The sequence below is a fragment of the Erythrolamprus reginae genome, chromosome 3 (assembly GCF_031021105.1).
Source record: "Erythrolamprus reginae isolate rEryReg1 chromosome 3, rEryReg1.hap1, whole genome shotgun sequence".
NCBI lineage: Eukaryota > Metazoa > Chordata > Lepidosauria > Squamata > Dipsadidae > Erythrolamprus > Erythrolamprus reginae.
The window spans coordinates 255,646,190-255,666,312 of NC_091952.1; the positions used below are offsets into that span (position 1 = coordinate 255,646,190).

General features: G+C 44.6%; 1 protein-coding gene across 1 annotated transcript in view; it reads right to left on the reverse strand.

Annotated features, from left to right (window-relative positions):
* Positions 1-7,507: 7,507 nt before the first annotated feature.
* The window catches only part of LOC139166038 (lymphocyte antigen 6E-like), a 29,940-nt gene continuing 17,324 nt past the window's right edge, over positions 7,508-20,123 (reverse strand). The window contains exons 2-3 of the mRNA XM_070749297.1: positions 11,972-12,091; positions 7,508-8,238 (exon numbers count right to left, since the gene is read on the reverse strand). Of these exons, the coding sequence (XP_070605398.1) occupies positions 8,030-8,238; positions 11,972-12,091 (329 nt within the window). The 3' untranslated portion in view covers positions 7,508-8,029. The remainder of the gene's footprint in view (positions 8,239-11,971; positions 12,092-20,123) is intronic.

Here is a 20,123-nt window from a genome sequence, read left to right on the forward strand (position 1 = left end):
GGAAGCACTTTGGCATAATGATTAATAAGTTAGAAATATAATTGGTGTTGTACTTTTTGAAGGAACATTAAGGAGAGAGTTTAATTAAAATAAAAGTATGTACCTATGCTCCTGTCACTCACCCGCGGGCCGGATAAATGGCCTCAGCGGGCCGCATTCGGCCCACGGGCCATAGTTTGGGGACCGCTGCTCTAAACTCTTTCCCCTTAAATACCCTCTGGGAGTGCAGACTATGCACAGCTGAGCTCACTTCCTCTTTCTGAGCTTCCTTAACTGCTCCTGCCGCCCCCATATCCTTCTCACTCATACATTCAGGATCAGGTCCCTCATTTCCTTGTCCTCAGACTCTGACAAAGCCCCAGTTGGGGGCTGCACATCCCCACTTGGGGTGTCTATAGCCTCTGTAGGCTCCTCACCCCCAGACTCTCCCTCTGGCTCGCTCTCTGATTCCTCCGGCAGCCACACACATCGGCCATGCCCAGATGGCCCCAACTCATCAGGCTCAAGGTCCGTGGCCAGAGGGCCTGGCTGCGGGTCAACCACAAGGCTATCTATTAGACATTTATGCCACCCAATCCCAATGGGACTCAGGGCAGCTTACAACAATATAAAAACAGTACAATAGTAAAAAGATGTTGAATATTAAATAATAAACAATAAAAAACCATTTAAAAACCCACAAAGCAGGGGTCAAATCAACACATATACATAATTAATAATAATAATAATTTATTATTTATTATTTATTACTTAGATTTGTATGCCGCCCCTCTCCGAAGACTCGGGGCGGCTCACAACATGTGGAAACAAATCATAAATAATCTAACAATTTAAAATATTTAAGATTTAAAAGACCCCATGTACTAACAGAGATACACACAAGCATACCATATATAAATTAAACATGCCCAGGGGAAGATGTTTCAGTTCCCCCATGCCTGACGGCAAAGGTGGGTTTTAAGGAGTTTACGGAAGGCAGGAAGAGTAGGGGCAGTTCTAATCTCCGGGGGGAGTTGGTTCCAGAGGGCCGGTGCCTCCACAGAGAAGGCTCTTCCCCTGGGGCCCGCCAACCGACATTGTTTAGTTGATGGGATCCGGAGAAGGCCCACTCTGTGGGACCTAATTGGTCGCTGGGATTCGTGCGGCAGGAGGCGGTCTCGGAGATATTCTGGTCCAATGCCATGAAGGGCTTTAAAGGTCATAACCAACACTTTGAATTGAGACCGGAAACTGATCGGCAGCCAATGCAGACTGCGGAGTGATGGTGAAACATGGGCATACCTAGGTAAGCCCATGACTGCTCTCGCAGCTGCATTCTGCACGATCTGAAGTTTCCGAACACTTTTCAAAGGTAGCCCCATGTAGAGAGCATTACAGTAGTCGAACCTCGAGGAGATGAGGGCATGAGTGACTGTGAGCAATGAGTCCCGGTCCAGATAGGGCCGCAACTGGTGCACCAGGCGAACCTGGGCAAACGCCCCCCTCGCCACAGCTGAGAGATGTTTTTCTAATGTGAGCTGTGGATCGAGGAGGACGCCCAAGTTGCGGATCCTCTCTGAGGGGGTCAATAATTCCCCCCCCAGGGTGATGGACGGACAGATGGGATTGTCCTTGGGAGGCAAAACCCACAGCCACTCCGTCTTATCCGGGTTGAGCTTGAGTCTGTTGACACCCATCCAGGCCCCAACAGCCTCCAGGCACCGGCACATCACTTCCACCGCTTCGTTGACTGGGCATGGGGTGGAGATGTAAAGCTGGGTATCATCCGCATATTGATGATACCTCACCCCATGTCCTTGGATGATCTCGCCCAGCGGTTTCATGTAGATGTTGAATAGCAGGGGGGAGAGGACCGACCCCTGAGGCACCCCACAAGGGAGAAACCTAGGAGTCGACCTCTGACCCCCCACTAACACCGACTGCGACCGGCCAAAGAGGTAGGAGGAGAACCACTGAAGAACAGTGCCTCCCACCCCCAACCCCTCCAGCCGGTGCAGAAGGATACCATGGTCGATGGTATCGAAAGCCGCTGAGAGGTCAAGGAGCAACAGGACAGAGGATAAACCCCTGTCCCGGGCCTGCCAGAGATCATCCATCAACGCGAGCAAAGCGGTTTCCGTGCTGTAACCGGGCCTGAAACCCGACTGCTGGGGACCTAGATAATCGGCTTCTTCCAAGGACCGCTGGAGCTGGAGTGCCACCACCTTCTCGACAACCTTCCCCATAAAGGGAAGGTTGGAGACTGGATGATAGTTGTTAAGCACAGCTGGGTCCAGGGAGAGCTTCTTGAGGAGGGGGCGCACGAGCGCTTCTTTATAGAGTGATGGAAAAACTCCCCTCCCCAAGGAAGCGTTGGTAATCTCCTGGGCCCAGCTCCGCGTCACCTCCCTGCTGGCCGAAACCAACCAGGAGGGACACGGATCCAGTAAACAGGTGGCGGAACTCACAGCTCCAATGGCCTTGTCCACTTCATCAGGTGTCACCAGATCAAACTCTTCCCAGACAGGTGGACAAGTACGTGCCCCAGTCACCTCGACTGACTCGTTGTCAGTCGACTCTGTTTTACAATTGGAGTCGAGGTCGGCCCGGATCCGAGCGACTTTATCAGCGAAAAACGTGTTAAAATCCTCGGCACTGCTCTGCAAGGGCTCCCCAACTCCCCCCTGGTTAAGAAGGGAGCGGGTCACCCTAAACAGAGCGGGCGGGCGGGATTCCGCTGATGCAATCAAGGCGGCATGGTACGCGCATCTTGCCGCCTTGAGCGCCACTTTGTAAGTCTTAATAAAAGCTCTTACAAGTGTTCGGTCGGATTCAGACCTACTCTTCCTCCATCGCTTCTCTAGACATCTCTTTTGGCGTTTCAACTCCCGGAGCTCCTCGTTGAACCATGGGGCTCTACGGGGTCTAACGCCACGGAGAGGTCGCAAAGGCGCAATCCGATCAAGAGCCCCCGCCGCAGCCCTGTTCCAGGCCTCCGCGAGAGACTCCGACGAACTGTGGACGAGTGCCTCTGGAATAACCCCAAGCGCCGTCTGAAAGCCCTCTGGGTCCATCAGGCGTCTGGGGCGGAACATCTTCATTGGTTCCGCCTCCCTGCGGGGGAGGATTGGAGCCAGGAAGTCAAGCCGTAGTAGAAGAATATAATAATAATAATAATAATAATAATAATAATAATAATAATAATAAGTTATTAGACTTGTATGCTGCCCCTTTCCAAAGACTCAGAGCGACTCACAACAAAATACAAAGCGCAAATCTAATATTAAAAAACAATTATAAAAACCCATTAGAAAAAACACTATTACCATCCAATTAAACCATACATAAAATGAAACAGCTAAGGGTCAGTTATATCCCCCAAGCCTGGCGGCATAGGTGGGTTTTCAGTAATTTGCGAAAGGCAAGGAGGGTGGGGGAAGTCCTAATCTCCACGGGGAGTTGATTCCAGAGGGCCGGGGCCGCCACAGAGAAGGCTCTTCTCCTGGGACCCGCCAGACGACATATCACTCATATTCAATTCGGCTCTGACAGATGTAATATTCATGGCCCCCATGCCTGCTGGCAAAATAAGGTCTTCACAAGCCTTTTCGGTGGGAGCAGTATGGACATCGGGGAGGGGGGGGTTGGTTCCATAGAGCTGGGGCAGCCACAGAGAAGGCCCTCTCCCATGGTCCTGCCAACCTGTATTGCTTAGTCGACGGGACCCAGAGAAGGCCAGCCCTATGAGATCTTATTGGTTTCGCTGGACCTGACATGTAAGAAAGATAGACTTCAGAAGTTGCAGGAGAACAGCTTATCCAACAGCAGGAGAAGAGCACCATCTAATGTCTATCTTGGTATTTCCACCATTGCCTTAATAGTTCTTGTACTATTGCAGTGTTGTACTATTGTAGTGTTTCTCAATTAATTGTATATTGCAGTGTTTCTCAATTAATCTCTGCGATATTAAGAAAAAAGCAAAACAATATACAGTGATACCTCGTCTTACGAAATTAATTGGTTCCAGGAGGAGGTTCGTAAGGCAAAAAGTTCGTAAGACGAAACTATGTTTCCCATAGGAAACAATGTAAAACGGATTAATGTGTGCAAGGGGAAAAAAATTGCAAAAACGGCACTCCACTGGGCAGCGCCGCCTGGCTGTCACCTTTTGAAACAGCTGGGCGCTTCTCGGCATTCTCCCGAACGCTGAACCCAAAAATTTCGGCAAAAGTTCGTGTTCGTGTTCGGGAGTCCACGTTTTGGCCGGCCAGGAAAGACGTCTCCGTGACATCAAAGCTCCGCCCATGGAATTCCCTATTGGGATTCCCCACATCCGTTTGAGCCTCCCGACCGGCCGACAGCTCCGCGGCTCTTCTGCAAAGGTGACAGCCGGGTTCGGCGTTCGCGGCGGGGGGTTCGTAAGGTGAAAAAAGTTCGTAATAAGAGGCACAAAAATCCCAAACCCCAGGTTCGTATCTTGAAAAGTTCGTAAGACGAGCGGTTCGTATCACGAGGTACTACTGTATATCTACACATATGTAAACCGTATATTTATACAAACAATTATAAAAGAAATATACGGATGTCAAAGAAATGAATATTAGTGTATTGTAAAAAATGTTATAGGCATTTTTTTCTTTATGTTATTTGTATCACCTGTATTGTACTGTATTGGTTTTTTCCCCTGTTGTATGGATTTATTTTATTGTTGTTCGTTCTTATGTCTGTTTGTAAAATATTTGAAATATTAAGACCTTCCACCATTTTTGCAGCCCGTCTTTGGACCCGTTCAATTTCATCCATATCTTTTTGTAGGTGAAGTCTCCAGAACTGGACACAGTATTTCAAATGGGGTCTCACCAGCGCTCTATACATCACGATCACAATCTCCCTCTTCCAGCTTGTTATACCTCTAGCTATGCAGCCAAGCATTCAGTGGAGCCTGTTTTTGATTAGGCAGGCATAGGCTACCATGGTTAGGGCCCTCTTTTGACACGGGCCCTGGCCAGCTTAATCAGGCTGATGTTTTGGGGTCACCGGCCTGGCCCATAAGCGCCACCTCAGCCGGGCACTCACAGCGAATGGTGTGGAAAGAGGCTTTCGGGTGCTGTTCGAAGCTTTCGCCCAGCTGCAGAGGATGCTACTTCCTTGTCCAGTAGCAGGTTCACCACACTGTTCATGGTTACCATGGCGCCCGCAGAGAACAACAAGAACCCACGCAGCTGCCCCACCCTGCCTCTTCTCTTCCGGGCTTGTAGTAGTGTGCAACTGGGAAACACTTCCCATCTGGGCAAATCGATTGAGAGGGACCACGCATGTTCCTTGGGGTCATACACAACCCCCTGACATCACTCCACCCCCAAGAGAAACACAGGACTATTATTATTTATTATTATTATTTATTAGATTTGTATGCCGCCCCTCTCTGAACACTCGGGGTGGCTCACAACAGCAATAAAAACAATATAGCAGTGGAACAAATCTAATATTAAAAACATATAAAACCTTATCATTATTTTAAAAAACCAAACAGCACATTCATACCAAACATAAAACAAAGTATAAAAAAGCCTGGGGGAAAGGTGTCTCAATTCCCCCATGCCTGGTGGTATAAGTGAGTCTTGAGTAGTTTAGGAAAGACAGGGAGGGTGGGGGTCGTTCTAATCTCCGGGGGAGTTGGTTCCAGAGGGCCGGGGCCACCACAGAGAAGGCTCTTCCCCTGGGTCCCGCCAAGTGACATTGTTTAGTTAACGGGACTCAGAGAAGGCCAACTCTATGGGACCTTATTGGTCGCTGGGATTCGTGCAGGCGGTTCCGGAGGTAATCTGGTCCAATGCCATGTAGGGCTTTAAAGGTCATGACCAGATAGAATTGTGCTTGGGAGGCAAAACCCACAGCCACTCCGTCTTATCCGGGTTGAGCTTGAGTTTGTTGACACCCATCCAGACCCCAGCAGCCTCCAGGCACCGGCACATCACTTCCACTGCTTCGCTGACTGTTTACTTCCTGCGCAACTTTTGCTACCAGTGCCACTGTACCGGTAGCAACCCAATACTGGTGCTGACTCCGGGTGAGTCTGAGGACATGGGAAGGCTTCCAAATAGCCTCAACGACTCTCTACAAAAGAATGCAAATGACCAGCTGTCTGCAACGAATATAAATCCTTCCATTCCCCACCATCCAAGTCAGAACTGACGAAGCTTCTAGGATGAGAAGCAAAACGCCTTTTAAAGGAAAAAACAAACAGAAAGTCCCGTTGCCTTTGAAAAAACACCTTTGGAGCAACCAGGACCTGGATGACTGAGAATTTCTTACAGACATCTCACATTGGAGGTTTTCAAAAATATTTCTCTCTCTCCATTCATTCATTCATTCAAATATATAAGCCAACCTTAGAAACATAGAAGACTGACGGCAGAAAAAGACTTCATGGTCCATCTAGTCTGCCTTTATACTATTTTCTGTATTTTATCTTAGGATGGATATATGTTTATCCCAGGCATGTTTAAATTCAGTTCCTGTGGATTGACCAACCACGTCTGCTGGAAGTTTGTTCCAAGGATCTACGACTCTTTCAGCAAAATAATATTTTCTCACGTGGCTTCTGATCTTTCCCCCAACTAAGCTGATTGTGCTCCCTTCTTCTTGTGTTCAACTTCCTATTAAAGTAATCCCTTCCCTGTAATCTGTCAGAGCTCCCCTGAGGACAGGGCCCATCAATAACAAGATTTAATAAATCAGCACCCTAAATAAAACATGATTCGGAAAAATCGTAGTGGTAGAAACATAAAAACCTAGAAGATTGACGGCAGAAAAAGACCTCATGGTCCATCTTGTCTGCCCTTGTACTATTTCCTGTATTTTATATTGGGATGGATATATGTTTATCCCAGGCATGTTTAAATTCAGTTACTGTGGATTGACCAACCACGTCTGCTGGAAGTTTCTTCCAAGGATCTACTACTCATTCAGTAAAATAATATTTTCTCATGTTGCTTTTGATCTTTCCCCCAACTAACTTCAGATTGTACATATAAACATAGAAGACTGATGGCAGAAAAAGACCTCATGGTCCATCTAGTCTGCCCTTATACTATTTCCTGTATTTTATCTTAGGATGGATGGATGTTTATCCCAGGCATGTTTAAATTCAGTGACTGTGGATTTACCAACCATGTCTGCTGGAAGTTTGTTCCAAGGATCTACTACTCTTTCAGTGAAATAATATTTTCTCACGTTGCTTTTGATCTTTCCCCCAACTAACCTCAGATTGTGTCCCCTTGTTCTTGTGTTCACTTTCCTATTGAAAACACTTCCCTCCTGGACCTTATTTAACCCTTTAATATATTTAAATGTTTCGATCATATCCCCCCCCCCCCCCTTTCCCTTCTGTCCTCCAGACTATACAGATTGAGTTCATGAAGTCTTTCCTGATACGTTTTATGCTTAAGACCTTCCACCATTCTTGTAGCCCGTCTTTGGACCCGTTCAACATGGCAATGAAAGGAAGGAGAAACGAGAAAGGAACTTGTTATGAATCATAATGTTTATTCCATTCAAAAAGTTCATGGTACTGTCACACAATGGTGCTGAATGTAAAAATGTGATATATTTTAATGAGTTCAAATGTGAAGAGGATGAATGTAACAGACAAAACGGATTTGCATTAAAGACCCTCGTCCAAAGTTGCATATCTTCTCACCCAAGCAAACACATTTTAAGGCCTCCGTCATGATTTCAAACTTCTTGCCACAACAGCATAGAACAGTGCTTCTAGATCTCATTGATGTTAAAAAACGGGAGGACTTCAACTCCCAGAAGTCCCACCCATCTTAAAAAGTTCAATGGAGAACTTATGGCCCCCATGATTTTTCTTAGCTGTGCCCCCATCTCCCCACAAGCAATGTTGGAAAGCACAATCCCACCCACCCCACCAAAAATAAAAGAGGAAAGTAATCCCATAAAACTAGTAAAATCCCATTTAAAAAGCACAACCGTCGAATGGCATTCTCAAGACACAATTGCTGGACCTCGTCCGGACACGTCTCCCTCACAGCCTGGATCCAAAGAGATAGAAAAGGCTGGCGAGCGTCGCCAAGGCCAACACCAGGGGGTTGATTCGGATGCTGTTGGCCCCGCTGATGTTGCACAGGAAGGAGTCGCAGCACTTGATTGACACGGCCGCGATGCCAATATTGATCCCGGTTTGAGGGCAAACCGGCACGCAGCCCTTGCTGATCGACTGCGTAGAATATCCACCTGTTCGGAAAGGGGAGGGGGAAAAAAAGAAAGAAATACAGTGAAATCTTTAGATGTTTATGGAAGAAGAGAAGATATCTGTGGACTTTCTGAAAGTCACATACAAAAAAACCACCCCAGATTGTTAACAGGAAGCAACTTCTTATTTGGAATATTTCATCAAGAACTGGAAAAAAACCAGTTATACCTGGTCATTCATATAACGGCAGCCAGGCTAGCATATGGTTTAATTGGATGGTATGACTGTTTTATAATGGGTTTTTATAATTGTTTTTAATATTAGATTTGTGCCTTGTATTTGGAGAGGGGCAGCATGCAAGTCTAACAAATTATTATTATTATTATTATTATTAATTATTACTATTATTATTACAATATTATTATTATTATTATTATTATTATTATTATTATTATTATTATTATTATTATTATTGAAACATAGAAGTGTGATGGCAGAAAAAGACCTCATGGTCCATCTAGTCTGCCCTTATACTATTTGTATTTTATCTTAGAATGGATATATGTTTATTATTTTATTTTATGCTTATTATTCTGTATTTTATTTTAGGATGGATCTATTATTATTACTATTATTACTATTATTACTATTACTACTGCTACTACTACTACTACTACTACTACTACTACTACTATTATTATTATGTCAGTACAACACAGCAAATGAGATCATTATGCTGGATTTCGTATTTCATCACCAGTCGGGCGCTTCCCAAGCACCTAGGACTGCGTGATGTAGCGGTGAATGATGTTTGCCGATCCCAGTAAAGCGGCCTTTTGCAATTGACAGATGGAGATTTTGTCAATTCCGATGGTTTTCAAATGTCCGCTGAGATCCTTTGGCATTGCGCCCAACGTGCCAAGTACCACTGGGACCACTTTCACGGGCTTATGCCAGAGTCGTTGCAGCTCGATTTTTAGATCTTCGTATTTCACTCTAACTGCTTCTCCTCAATTCTGCTGTTTCCTGGGACTGCGATGTCGATGATCCATACTTTCTTTTTCTCCACGATCACAATGTCTGGTGTGTTATGCTTCAGAATTCGGTCAGTTTGAAGTCGGAAGTCCCACAGTAGTATTGCTTGCTCATTTTCAACCACTTTTTTCGGGCTTATGATCCCACCAGTTCTTTGCCACTGGGAAATGGTAGTTCCGGAACACATTCCAGTGGATCATCTGTGCCACAGCATCATGTTTACGCGTGTAGTCAGTCTATGAGATCTTTTTGCAGCAGCTGAGTATGTGATCGATTGTTTCATCTGTTTCTTTACAGAGTCTGCACTTTGGATCGTCTGTTGGTTTTTCAGTTCTGCCTTTGGCAGCATTTGTTCTAATGGCCTGTTCTTGTGCCGCCAGTATTAGTCCTTCTGTCTCCTTTTTGAGTGTTCCACTTGTAAGCCATGACCAGGTCTTTTCTTTATCCACTTTGCCTTCATTCTCCAAGAACTGTCCATGCAATGCTTTGTTCCGCCAACTGTCCATATGACATTGAGTTACATTTTTTCTGTACTGGTCCTTAGTTTGCTTCACCTTGAGAAGCTTCCTATTGTTGACCTCCATCAACGCTGACTCTTTGCTCCCATTCACATAGTCAGCTAATGCATGCTTCTCTTCTTCCACTGTCTGCTTCACTTGCAAAAGTCCTCTGCCGCCTATTTTTCTTGGTAAATACAGAGAGGGCAAGCAGTGGACATGAGGAGCCATGGAGCTCAGGCGATGCGCAAGGACTGCTCCCTCTTGATCCCCGAGCATGGAGAGTGAAGAGAAGGCGGGAACAGAGCAGGCTGAGTTGGCTACTTGGGAGGCGAGCACCCCACCTCTCTTCACAAGGACTGCGATGTAAGGAGACGTTTTGGGGAAGGGCATTGGTTGGGAACAAACACTGAATTGGTCGAGTTTGATGTGCCAGTTTGGTTCTTCTCTGATTTAGTGGATTCATTGTTTGTTCCTTGGTTTGCGCACTCCTTTCCCTGTTCTTTTTTTTTTTTTATGGACTGGGCACATGTGCTTTGTATTGGAACTTGTTGATAGTGTCTGTGGCCCAAAGGTTTGGGACCTGATTCAGCAGGCCAACCCCTGAAGGAAATGTTATACTGCATTTTTCGGAGTATAAGACTCCTTTCCCTTTTCCTCCCTAAAAGAGGCTGATAATTTGGGTGTGTCTTATACTCTGAATGTAGCTTTTTTCCAGCTCTAATTAGCTTCTAATAATTTCCCCAGCTCTTACATTGTTACTCTCTGCGAAGAATGTTTTCCGAGCCCCAAGATTTTCCAGGGTTTTTTTCATTGCTCTGTTTACTCCAAATGTTTCTTTCCGGGCGCTAATGATGTTTCTTTCCAGCCCTAACCAGGTGTTAACAATGTTCCCAGCTCTTACCCGCTTGCAAGCGCTTTCATTGTTACTCTCTGCAAAGAATGTTTTTCAAGCCCTAAATCTTTGCAGGGTTTTTTCCATTGCTCTGCTTGCTCCAAATGTTTCTTTCCAGGCGCTAATGATGTTTCTTTCCAGCCCTAACCAGGTGCTAACAATGTTCCCAGCTCTTACCCGCTTGCAAGCGCTTTCATTGTTACTCTCTGCAAAGAATGTTTTTCAAGCCCTAAATCTTTGCAGGGTTTTTTCCATTGCTCTGCTTGCTCCAAATGTTTCTTTCCAGGCGCTAATGATGTTTCTTTCCAGCCCTAACCAGGTGCTAACAATGTTCCCAGCTCTTACCCGCTTGCAAGCGCTTTCATTGTTACTCTCTGCAAAGAATGTTTTTCAAGCCCTAAATCTTTGCAGGGTTTTTTCCATTGCTCTGCTTACTCCAAATGTTTCTTTCCAGGCGCTAATGATGTTTTCAGCTCTTACTGGCTTGCAAGCTCTTTCATTTTTAATCTATCTGAATACATTTTTTAAAAGCCCTAACCAGGGAATAAAATAATGGCTAAGAATGCTAGATTTTTTTCATTGAAACATAGAAGATAGATGGCAGAAAAAGACCTCATGGTCCATCTAGTCTGCCCTTGTACTATTTCCTGTATTTTATCTTAGGATGGATCTATGTTTATCCCAGGCATGTTTAAATTGAGTTACTGTGGATTTATCAACCACATCTGCTGGAAGTTTGTTCCAAGCATCTACTATTCTTTCAGTAAAATAATATTTTCTCATGTTGCTTTTGATCTTTCCCCCAACTAACCTCAGATTGTGTCCCCTTGTTCTTGTGTTCACTTTCCTATTAAAAACACTTCCCTCCTGGACCTTATTTAACCCTTTAACATATTTAAATGTTTCGATCATGTCCCCCCTTTCCCTTCTGTCCTCCAGACTATACAGATTGAGTTCATGAAGTCTTTCCTGATACGTTTTATGCTTAAGACCTGCCACCATTCTTGTAGCCCGTCTTTGGACCCGTTCAATTTTGTCCATATCTTTTCGTAGGTGAGGTCTCCAGAACTGAACACAGTATTCCAAATGGGGTCTCAGCAGCGCTCTATATAGCGGGATCACAATCTCCCTCTTCCTGCTTGTTATACCTCTAGCTATGCAGCCAAGCATCCTACTTGCTTTCCCTAATGCCCGACCACACTGCTCACCCATTTTGAGACTGTCAGAAGTCACGACCCCTAAATCCTTCTCTTCCCTATTTTCCTCCCCCAAAACTAAGGTGCTTCTTATACTCAGGTGAATCTTATGCTCCAAAATATACCATTTCACCAAGCCAAAATAACGTACCAATCCCAGCACCGGTATACGTGGTGGCGCAGTAGTTGTCCTGATCGGAACAGATCTGCCATCTCCAGCAGCCCCAGTTCGATTCGACGCCATCGCACGACCAACAGACTAGTGAGAAAACTGGTGGTGGGGAGAGAAGATTTCAGAAAGGTGAGACGCGGCAGTGAAACTGTTTGTTTATTTTTACATCATTTTTCTCCCGCCTTTATTTTTAGAAATAACTCAAGGTGGCGATTTCCCCCCACAATAACAACAACCCTGCGAGGTGGGCTGGGCTAAAAGAAAGGGACTGGGCCAAAGTCATTCACCTTCCTTTCATGTCTATGATAGGATAAGAAGTCACCTGGTGATTGACCCAAAGTCACAAAATCAGCTTTCGTGCTTAAGGCGGGACTAGAACTCACTACTTTCCTGGTGATTGGCTCAAAGTCACCCAACTGGTTTTCATGTTTAAGGCGGGACTGGAACTCACTGTCTCCTGGTGATTGGTCTGGGACCCAGCTTGTTACTATAGCACAGGGTATGCAATGTTGGCTCTTCTATGACTTGTGGACTTCAGCTCCCAGAATTCCTGAGCCAATCATGCTAGCTCAGGAATTCTGGGAGTTGAAGTCCACATGCTCACTTTGCCTATCCCTGCTAAAGCAGAATAATAGAATTACAGAGTTGGAAGCACTGTTCCCCGTAAGCTGCACACGCGCGCATGCACGTGCCCCAAAATACCCCCTGCGCACTCTTTTCCAAGGGCGCGCAAGGAGCTGGGCGTTGGATTTGGGGGCGGGGAGCGACAAAAGTGCGGAGGTGCCGCGTGCGCTCCCCATCCCCCTGCCAGCCCGTGGGTGGAAGGAAAGGGAGCCCCGCCCCTCTCGCAGCTCCTTCGCTGGGAGCGCTTACGTCCCGAGCTTTCAGGAAGGGGGCTGCAGTAGAGGCAGGGCAGGCATTCCTGAAGCGCTCGGAAAAAGCGCTCTCGCAGCCCCCTCGCTGACAGAGAGAGAGCAACAGACAGAGCAAGGTGGAAAGAGAGAGGGAGAGAGAAAGAGGAGGGAAGAGAGAGATAGCAAGAGAGAGAACAAGAGAGAAAGAAAGGAAGAGATAGAAAGAGTGAGAGAAAGAAAACAAGAGAGAAAGAGTGTGAGAGAGAGAGCAACAGACAGAGCGATAGAAAGAGAGGGAGAAAGTGAGAAAAAGAGAGAGAGAGCAAGAGGGGGAGAGAGAAAGAGAGAAATGACTCTTAATAATAATAATTAATAATAATAATTATTATTATTATATATTATCCGTAGACTCGGGGCGGCTAACAACTCTTGATTTAAAGCATATGGTAAAAAGCATCCAAATAATAACAGGGGGGGGGGAACCAGCCTCCTGTGTGTGTGTGTGTGTGTGTGTGAACTCTTGAACCATTTCCAATAGCCCTCACCTGTTTTTGGAAATGGTTCAAGAGTTCACATACACACACACACACACACACAAAAGGGGGAAGGAGACAGGGATGGAAAAAGAGGAGAAGATAGTAATAATAGTAATAGATTTTGGTTTTGTTTTATGATTAATTTCTTTTAATAAAAAAGAAGGGAATTTTTTTCTTGTTTGTTTGTTTATTTATACTTCTATGCTGCCCAGTCCCACAGGGACTGCCGCTCAGACACTATACCTTTCCGCCCAAACCGAAAAAAATTAGAGGGAACATTGGTTGGAAGGGGCCTTGGAGGTCTTCTAGCCTAACCCCCTGCTCAAGCCGGAAATCCTATATACCAGTGATGGCAAACCTATGGCATAGGTGCCACAGGTGGCACGCAGAGCGATATCTGCTTGAATGCTAGCTGAGCTCCAATGGGCATGTGTGTACTGGTCAGCTGATTTTTGGCAACAAAAAAAGGTCAATACCTTGCAAGGACAGCCTCAAAAGCCACATAATTTTTTTTTTAAAGTGTGTTTCTCTTTTGTGTATCCCCACCCAACATTCCTGGCAGGCTTTTAGCTTTCCGTTTCCCAGTTTTGTGGAGTCTTTTCAACAAAAGGGCAATCTTTTTTTTTTTTAACGGAAGCTAAGGATATGGCATCGGACCAGAATATCTCCGAGACCGCCTGCTGCCACACAAATCCCAGCGACCAATTCGGTCCCAGAGTTGGCCTTCTCCGGGTCCCATCGACAAAACAATGCCATCTGGCAGGACCCAGGGGAAGAGCCTTCTCTGTGGCGGCCCCGACCCTCTGGAACCAGCTCCCCCCAGAGATCAGAATTGCCCCCACCCTCCTCGCCTTTCGTAAACTTTTGAAAACTCATCTATGTCGCCATAGGCATGGAGGAATTGATATATCCTTAGCTGTCTTGATTTTATGTATGGTATGTTTGGGTTATATTAATTTTATTTATTTATTTATTTATTTATTTATTTATTTGTTTGTTTGTTTGTTTGTTTGTTTGTTTGTTTGTTTGTTTATTCATTCATTCATTCATTCATTCATTCATTCATTCATTCATTCGATTTTTATGCCACCCTTCTCCTTAGACTCAGGGCGGCTTACAACATATTAGCAATAGAGCCAGCATATTGCCCCCATAATTCGAGTCCTCATTTTACCCACCTTAATAGGGGTTTTTAAAACTATTTTAACATTGGATTTGTATATGATGTTTTTACTTGTGAGCCGCTCCGAGTCCTTGGAGAGGGGCGGCATACAAATATAATTAATTAATCAATTAATTATATTTGTATGCCGCCCCTCTCCGAGGACTCGGAGCGGCTCGCAACAAGTAAAAACATCATATACAAATCCAATGTTAAAATAATTGATTAATTAATAATAACAACGTGCATGTATGTGCTGGTCAGCTGATTTTTATCTCATACAGAGGCCCTGGGAGGGTGTTTTTGGCTTCCAGAGAGCCTCCGGGAAGATGGGATAGGAGCCTGGGGAGAATGAAATCCGAGCCTACTGGGCCCACCAGAAGTTGAGAAACAGGCTGTTTCCAGCACCCAGAGGGCCTCCAGGGCTGGGGAAAGCCTTTTTTGCCCTCCCCAGGCAGTGAATTATGGGTGTGGGTACTCAAGCTCGTGCAATAACACGCACCTACATTCTTTTGGCACTCGAGGGAAAAAACGGTTCACCCTCGCTGCTATATACCATTCTGAACAAATGGTTGCAAAGTCAAGTCAATGAAATTTAAGTTGAAAAAAGAAATAGCTTAAAAAAGTAAAGGAATGAAGCCTGAGAAGACACACGTGCAAACTTTGCCTAGGCAGGTTTTCATAAATCAATTAAAAACAGCTTTCCTTCGCCCCGTCTCTTTTTGTTATACACTGCTCAAGAAAATAAAGGGAACACTCCAAGAACACACCCTTACATCTGAATGAATGAAATATTCTCATTGAATAGTTTGTTCTGTACAAAGTTGAATGTGCACAACAGCAGGTGAAATTTGTCAATCAGCGTTGCTTCCTAAGTGGACAGTTTGATTTCACAGAAGTTTGATTTACTTGGAGTTATATTGTGTTGTTTAAGGATTCCCCTTTTTATTTTTATTTTTTGAGCACTATATTTGGGTCTGTTTCCAACTGCATCCTGTGTTTGCAAAAGTACACACCGACAAGGAAAAAAAACACCACAGCACAAAGAGAGTCTGTAAACTTTCTTGTTCCTCATTCCTGCTTTCCATTAGCTTTCAATTTCCTATCCTGGTTTTTAAAACAATATGCAAGGATATGTCAACAATTCTTTTTTTAAAAAATTGCATATACAGTGATACCTTGTCTTACAAACTTAATTGGTTCTGGGACAAGGTTCTTAAGGTGAAAAGTTTGTAAGATGAAACAATGTTTCCCATAGGAATCAATGGAAAAGCGATTAATGCGTGAAAGCCCAAAATTCACCCCTTTTGCCAGCCAAAACACCCATTTTTGCGCTGCTGGGAGGCCCCTGAGGGTCCCCTCCATGGGAAACCCCACCTCCGGACTTCTGTGTTTTTGCCATGCTGCAGGGGAATCCCAGTAGGGAATCCCAGCATCGCAAAAACGAGTGCTTCGCTGGCAAGCAAAGTCCGGAGGTGGGGTTTCCCAGCGAGGGGAACCTCAGTGAAATCCCAGCAGTGCAAAAACACTGAAGTCCTCGAAACCCCACCTCTGGGCCTCTGTGTTTTTGCACTGCTGCGATTTCACTGAGGCTCCTCTCACTGGGAAACCCCACCTCCGGACTTCCGTTGCTAGCGAAGCGCCCATTTTTGGGCTGCTGGGATTCCCCTGCAGCATCACAAAAACACGGAAGTCCGTAGGTGGGGTTTCCCATGGAGGGGAGCCTCAGGTGAATCCCAGCAGCGCAAAAATGGGTGCTTCGCTGGAAACGGTACTCCAGAGGCGGGGCATCCCAGTGGCGGTGGTGGGTTTGTAAGGTGAAAATAGTTTGTAATAAGAGGCAAAAAAATCTTAAACCCCGAGTTTGTATCTCGAAAAGTTTGTACGACGAGGCGTTTGTAAGATGAGGTATCACTGTATTTGGGTCTGTTTCCAACTGCATCCTGTGTTTGCAAAAGTAGGCTGCACTCCGAAAAACCAACAAGAAAAAAAAAACCCACAGCACAAAGAGAGTCTGTAAACTTTCTTGTTCCTCATTCATGCTTTCCATTAGCTTTCAATTTCCTATCCTGGTTTTTAAAACAACATGCAGGGATATGTCCAAAAAATTTTTTTTAAAAAAAATTGCATATATTACTCTTTCTTCCCCAACAAGATTTCACCGCTCCCAGTCAGATTTTTAGCTTTCGGTTTCCTATCCTCATTTTAAAACTCTGTGCAAGGAGATGTCAATTTAAAAAATATGCTTCGCTTTCCTCCCCAACCAACTTTCTCCACCTACAGATTATTAGCTTTCTGTTTCCTAGGCTGTCTTGGTTCAATAGCTTGCAAGGACAGCATTGAAAACAACATAAAATAAATTGTGAACAGTGTGATTCTCTTTTGTGTAACCCACCCAGTGTTCCTGGCAGGCTTTTAGCTTTCTGTTTCCCAGTTTTGTGGAATCTTTTCAACAAAAGGGCAATCTTTTTTTTTTAAAGGAAGCTAAGGACATGAGCAAGGCCAGTCCCTACAAAGGCCAAAGCTGACCACACTTTCCTATCAGAAGATAAGGATAATAACAGAGTAACAGAGTTGGAAGGGACCTGGCAATCTTTTTTTTTAAAGGAAGCTAAGGACATGAGCAAGGCCAGTCCCTACAAAGGCCAAAGCTGACCACACTTTCCTATCAGAAGATAAGGATAATAACAGAGTAACAGAGCTGGAAGGGACCTTGGAGGTCTTCTAGTCCAACCCCCTGCTTAGGCAGGAAACCGTACTTCAAATGGTTAGCCAACATCTGCTTAAAAACTTCCAGTTGGAGCATTCACAACTTCTGGAGGCAATTTCTATTCCATGGATTAATTGTTCTAACTGTCAGGAAATTTCTCCTCGGTTCTAAGTTGCTTCTCTCCTTGTTTAGTTTCCACCCGTTGCTTCTTGTTCTACCCTCAGGTGCTTTGGAGAATAGCTTGACTCCCTCTTCTTTGTGGCAACCCCTGAGATACTGGAAGACTGCTATCATGTCTCCCCTGGTCCTTGTTTTCGTTAAACTAGCCATGCCTGGTTCCTGCAACCGTTCTTCGTGTGTTTTAGCCTCCAGTCCCCTAATCATCTTTGTTGCTCTTCTCTGCACTCTTTATAGAGTCTCAACATCCCTTTTGCATTGTGGTGACCAAAACTGGATGCAATATTCCAAGTGTGGCCTTATAAAGTGTGTGATCTTGATTCTGTCCTTCTGTTAATGCAGCCTAGAACTGTGTTAGGGTTTTTTAGCAGCTGATGCACATTGCTGGCTCATATTTAAATGGTTGTCCACTAGGACTCCAAGATCCCTCTTTCAGTTACTACTGTTGAGCAAGGTCTTCTAGTCCAAAATCAAGCAAGAAATCCTATACCATTTTGGACAAACGGTTGTCCAATCTGTTTTTAAAAACCTCCAGGGTTTTTAAACAACCCACAACTTCTTGTGGCAAGTTGTTCCACTGGTTTATTGTTCTAACTGTCAGGAAATTTCTCCTTAGTTCTAAGTTGCTTCTCTCCTTGGTTAGTTTCCACCCATTTCTTGTTGTTCTACCCTCAGGTGCTTTGGAGAATAGATTGACTCCTTCTTCTTTGTGGCAACCCCTGAGATATTGAAACACTACTATCATGTCTCCCTTGGTCCTTCTCCTCATCAAACTAGCCATGCCCATTTCCTGCAATTGTTCTTCATATGTTTTAGCCTCTAGTCCCCTAATCATCTTTGTCATTCTTCTCTGCACTTTTTCTAGAGTCTCAACTCTATCTGCAAGAAAACAACCAAGCTCAGAAAGTACAAAGGACCCCATCAAGACAACAATTAAATGCCTTATTATTATTATTATTATTATTATTATTATTATTATTATTATTTAGATTATTATGCTGCCCCTCTCTAAGACTTGTGGCAGCTCACAGCATATAATCTAAAACAGTAAATGCAAAGACAAATCTAATTAATTAGAAAACTACATAAGCTAAAAACCCGATACATATTAAAAATCAAACAAATTCAAATTACAGTCATACATCACATTTATTGGCAAGGGGGCCAAGATCTAATTACCCCAGGCCTGGCGACATAAGTGAGTCTTAAGACTTTTGCAAAAGGTGAGGAGGGTGGGGGCAGTGTGAATCTCGGGGGGGAGGGGGAGCTGATTCCAGAGGGCCGGGGCCTCCACAGAGAAGGCTCTTTCCCTAGATCCCGCCAAGCAACGTTGTCTAGTTGATGGGACCTGGAGAAGGCAGACTCTGTGGGACCTAACCTGTCATTAGGACTCATACAGCAGAAGGCGGTCCTGCAAGTAATCTGGTCTGATGCCATGTGGGGCTTTGTATGTCATTACCAACACTTTAGCTCTAAATTCAGGTTATTTTAAGACAGTGTTTGTTAACCTGGGCAACTTTAAGCTGAGTAGACTTCAACTCTTTGTGGCAACAACTCAGATATCGGAATACTGGCTATTATGTCTTAGTTCTTCTTTTCATTAAACTAGAGATACCCAGTTCTTCATCTGTTTTAGCCTCCAGTCCCTTAATCATTCATCTTTGCTTGAAGGTCTCAAGCAGACGCCTTTTCACATTCTTGGGTTGACCTAAAAGTCCACATTCTTTCACCCTGAGATAAAGAGTTCCTGGCACTAATCTTCCCCCTCCTCTTGTGACTTCAAAGTCCCCCCCACTTGCAAAGTTTCATCAGGAGTCCATGGAGGGATTCTTTTAGGCCCCTGGATTTAACCATGTTATGAGTGGAGATTGCCAGGAGAAATATCAACAACCTGAGATACGCAGACGATACAACTCTATGACGGCAGAAAGCGAAGAGGAACTGAAGAAACATAGAAGTCTGACGGCAGAAAAAGACCTCATGATCCATCTAGTCTGCCCTTATACTATTTTCTGTGTTTTATCTTAGGATGGATCTATGTTTATCCCAGGCATGTTTACATTCAGTTACTGTGGATTTACCAACCACGTCTGCTGAAAGTTTGTTCCAAGGATCTACTACTCTTTCAGTAAAATAATATTTTCTCATGTTGCTTTTGATCTTTCCCCCAACTAACTTCAGATTGTGTCCCCTTGTTCTTGTGTTCACTTTCCTATTGAAAACACTTCCCTCCTGGACCTTATTTAACCCTTTAATATATTTAAATGTTTCGATCATATCCCCCCTTTTCCTTCTGTCCTCCAGACTCTAAAAATTGAGTTCATGAAGTCTTTCCTGATAAGTTTTATGCTTAAGACCTTCCACCATTCTTGTAGCCCGTCTTTGGACCCGTTCAATTTTGTCAATATCTTTTTGTAGGTGAGGTCTCCAGAACTGAACACAGTATTCCAAATGGGGTCTTACCAGCACAGAGCGCAAATGTTGGCTTGAAACTCAACATTAGGTAAGAAAGGGAGGACAAATAAAGGGAAATATTTCTTCACCCAGAGGATCCTTGGTTGATGGAATTCCTTTCCAGAAGAGGTCGTGACAGCTGTCAGCCTGGATAGCTCCAAGGCAGGATTAGACAGATTCATGGATGCCAAGTGTATGGGTGGTTATTTGGATGTCCAAGTGCCGCCTCTATGTTGGT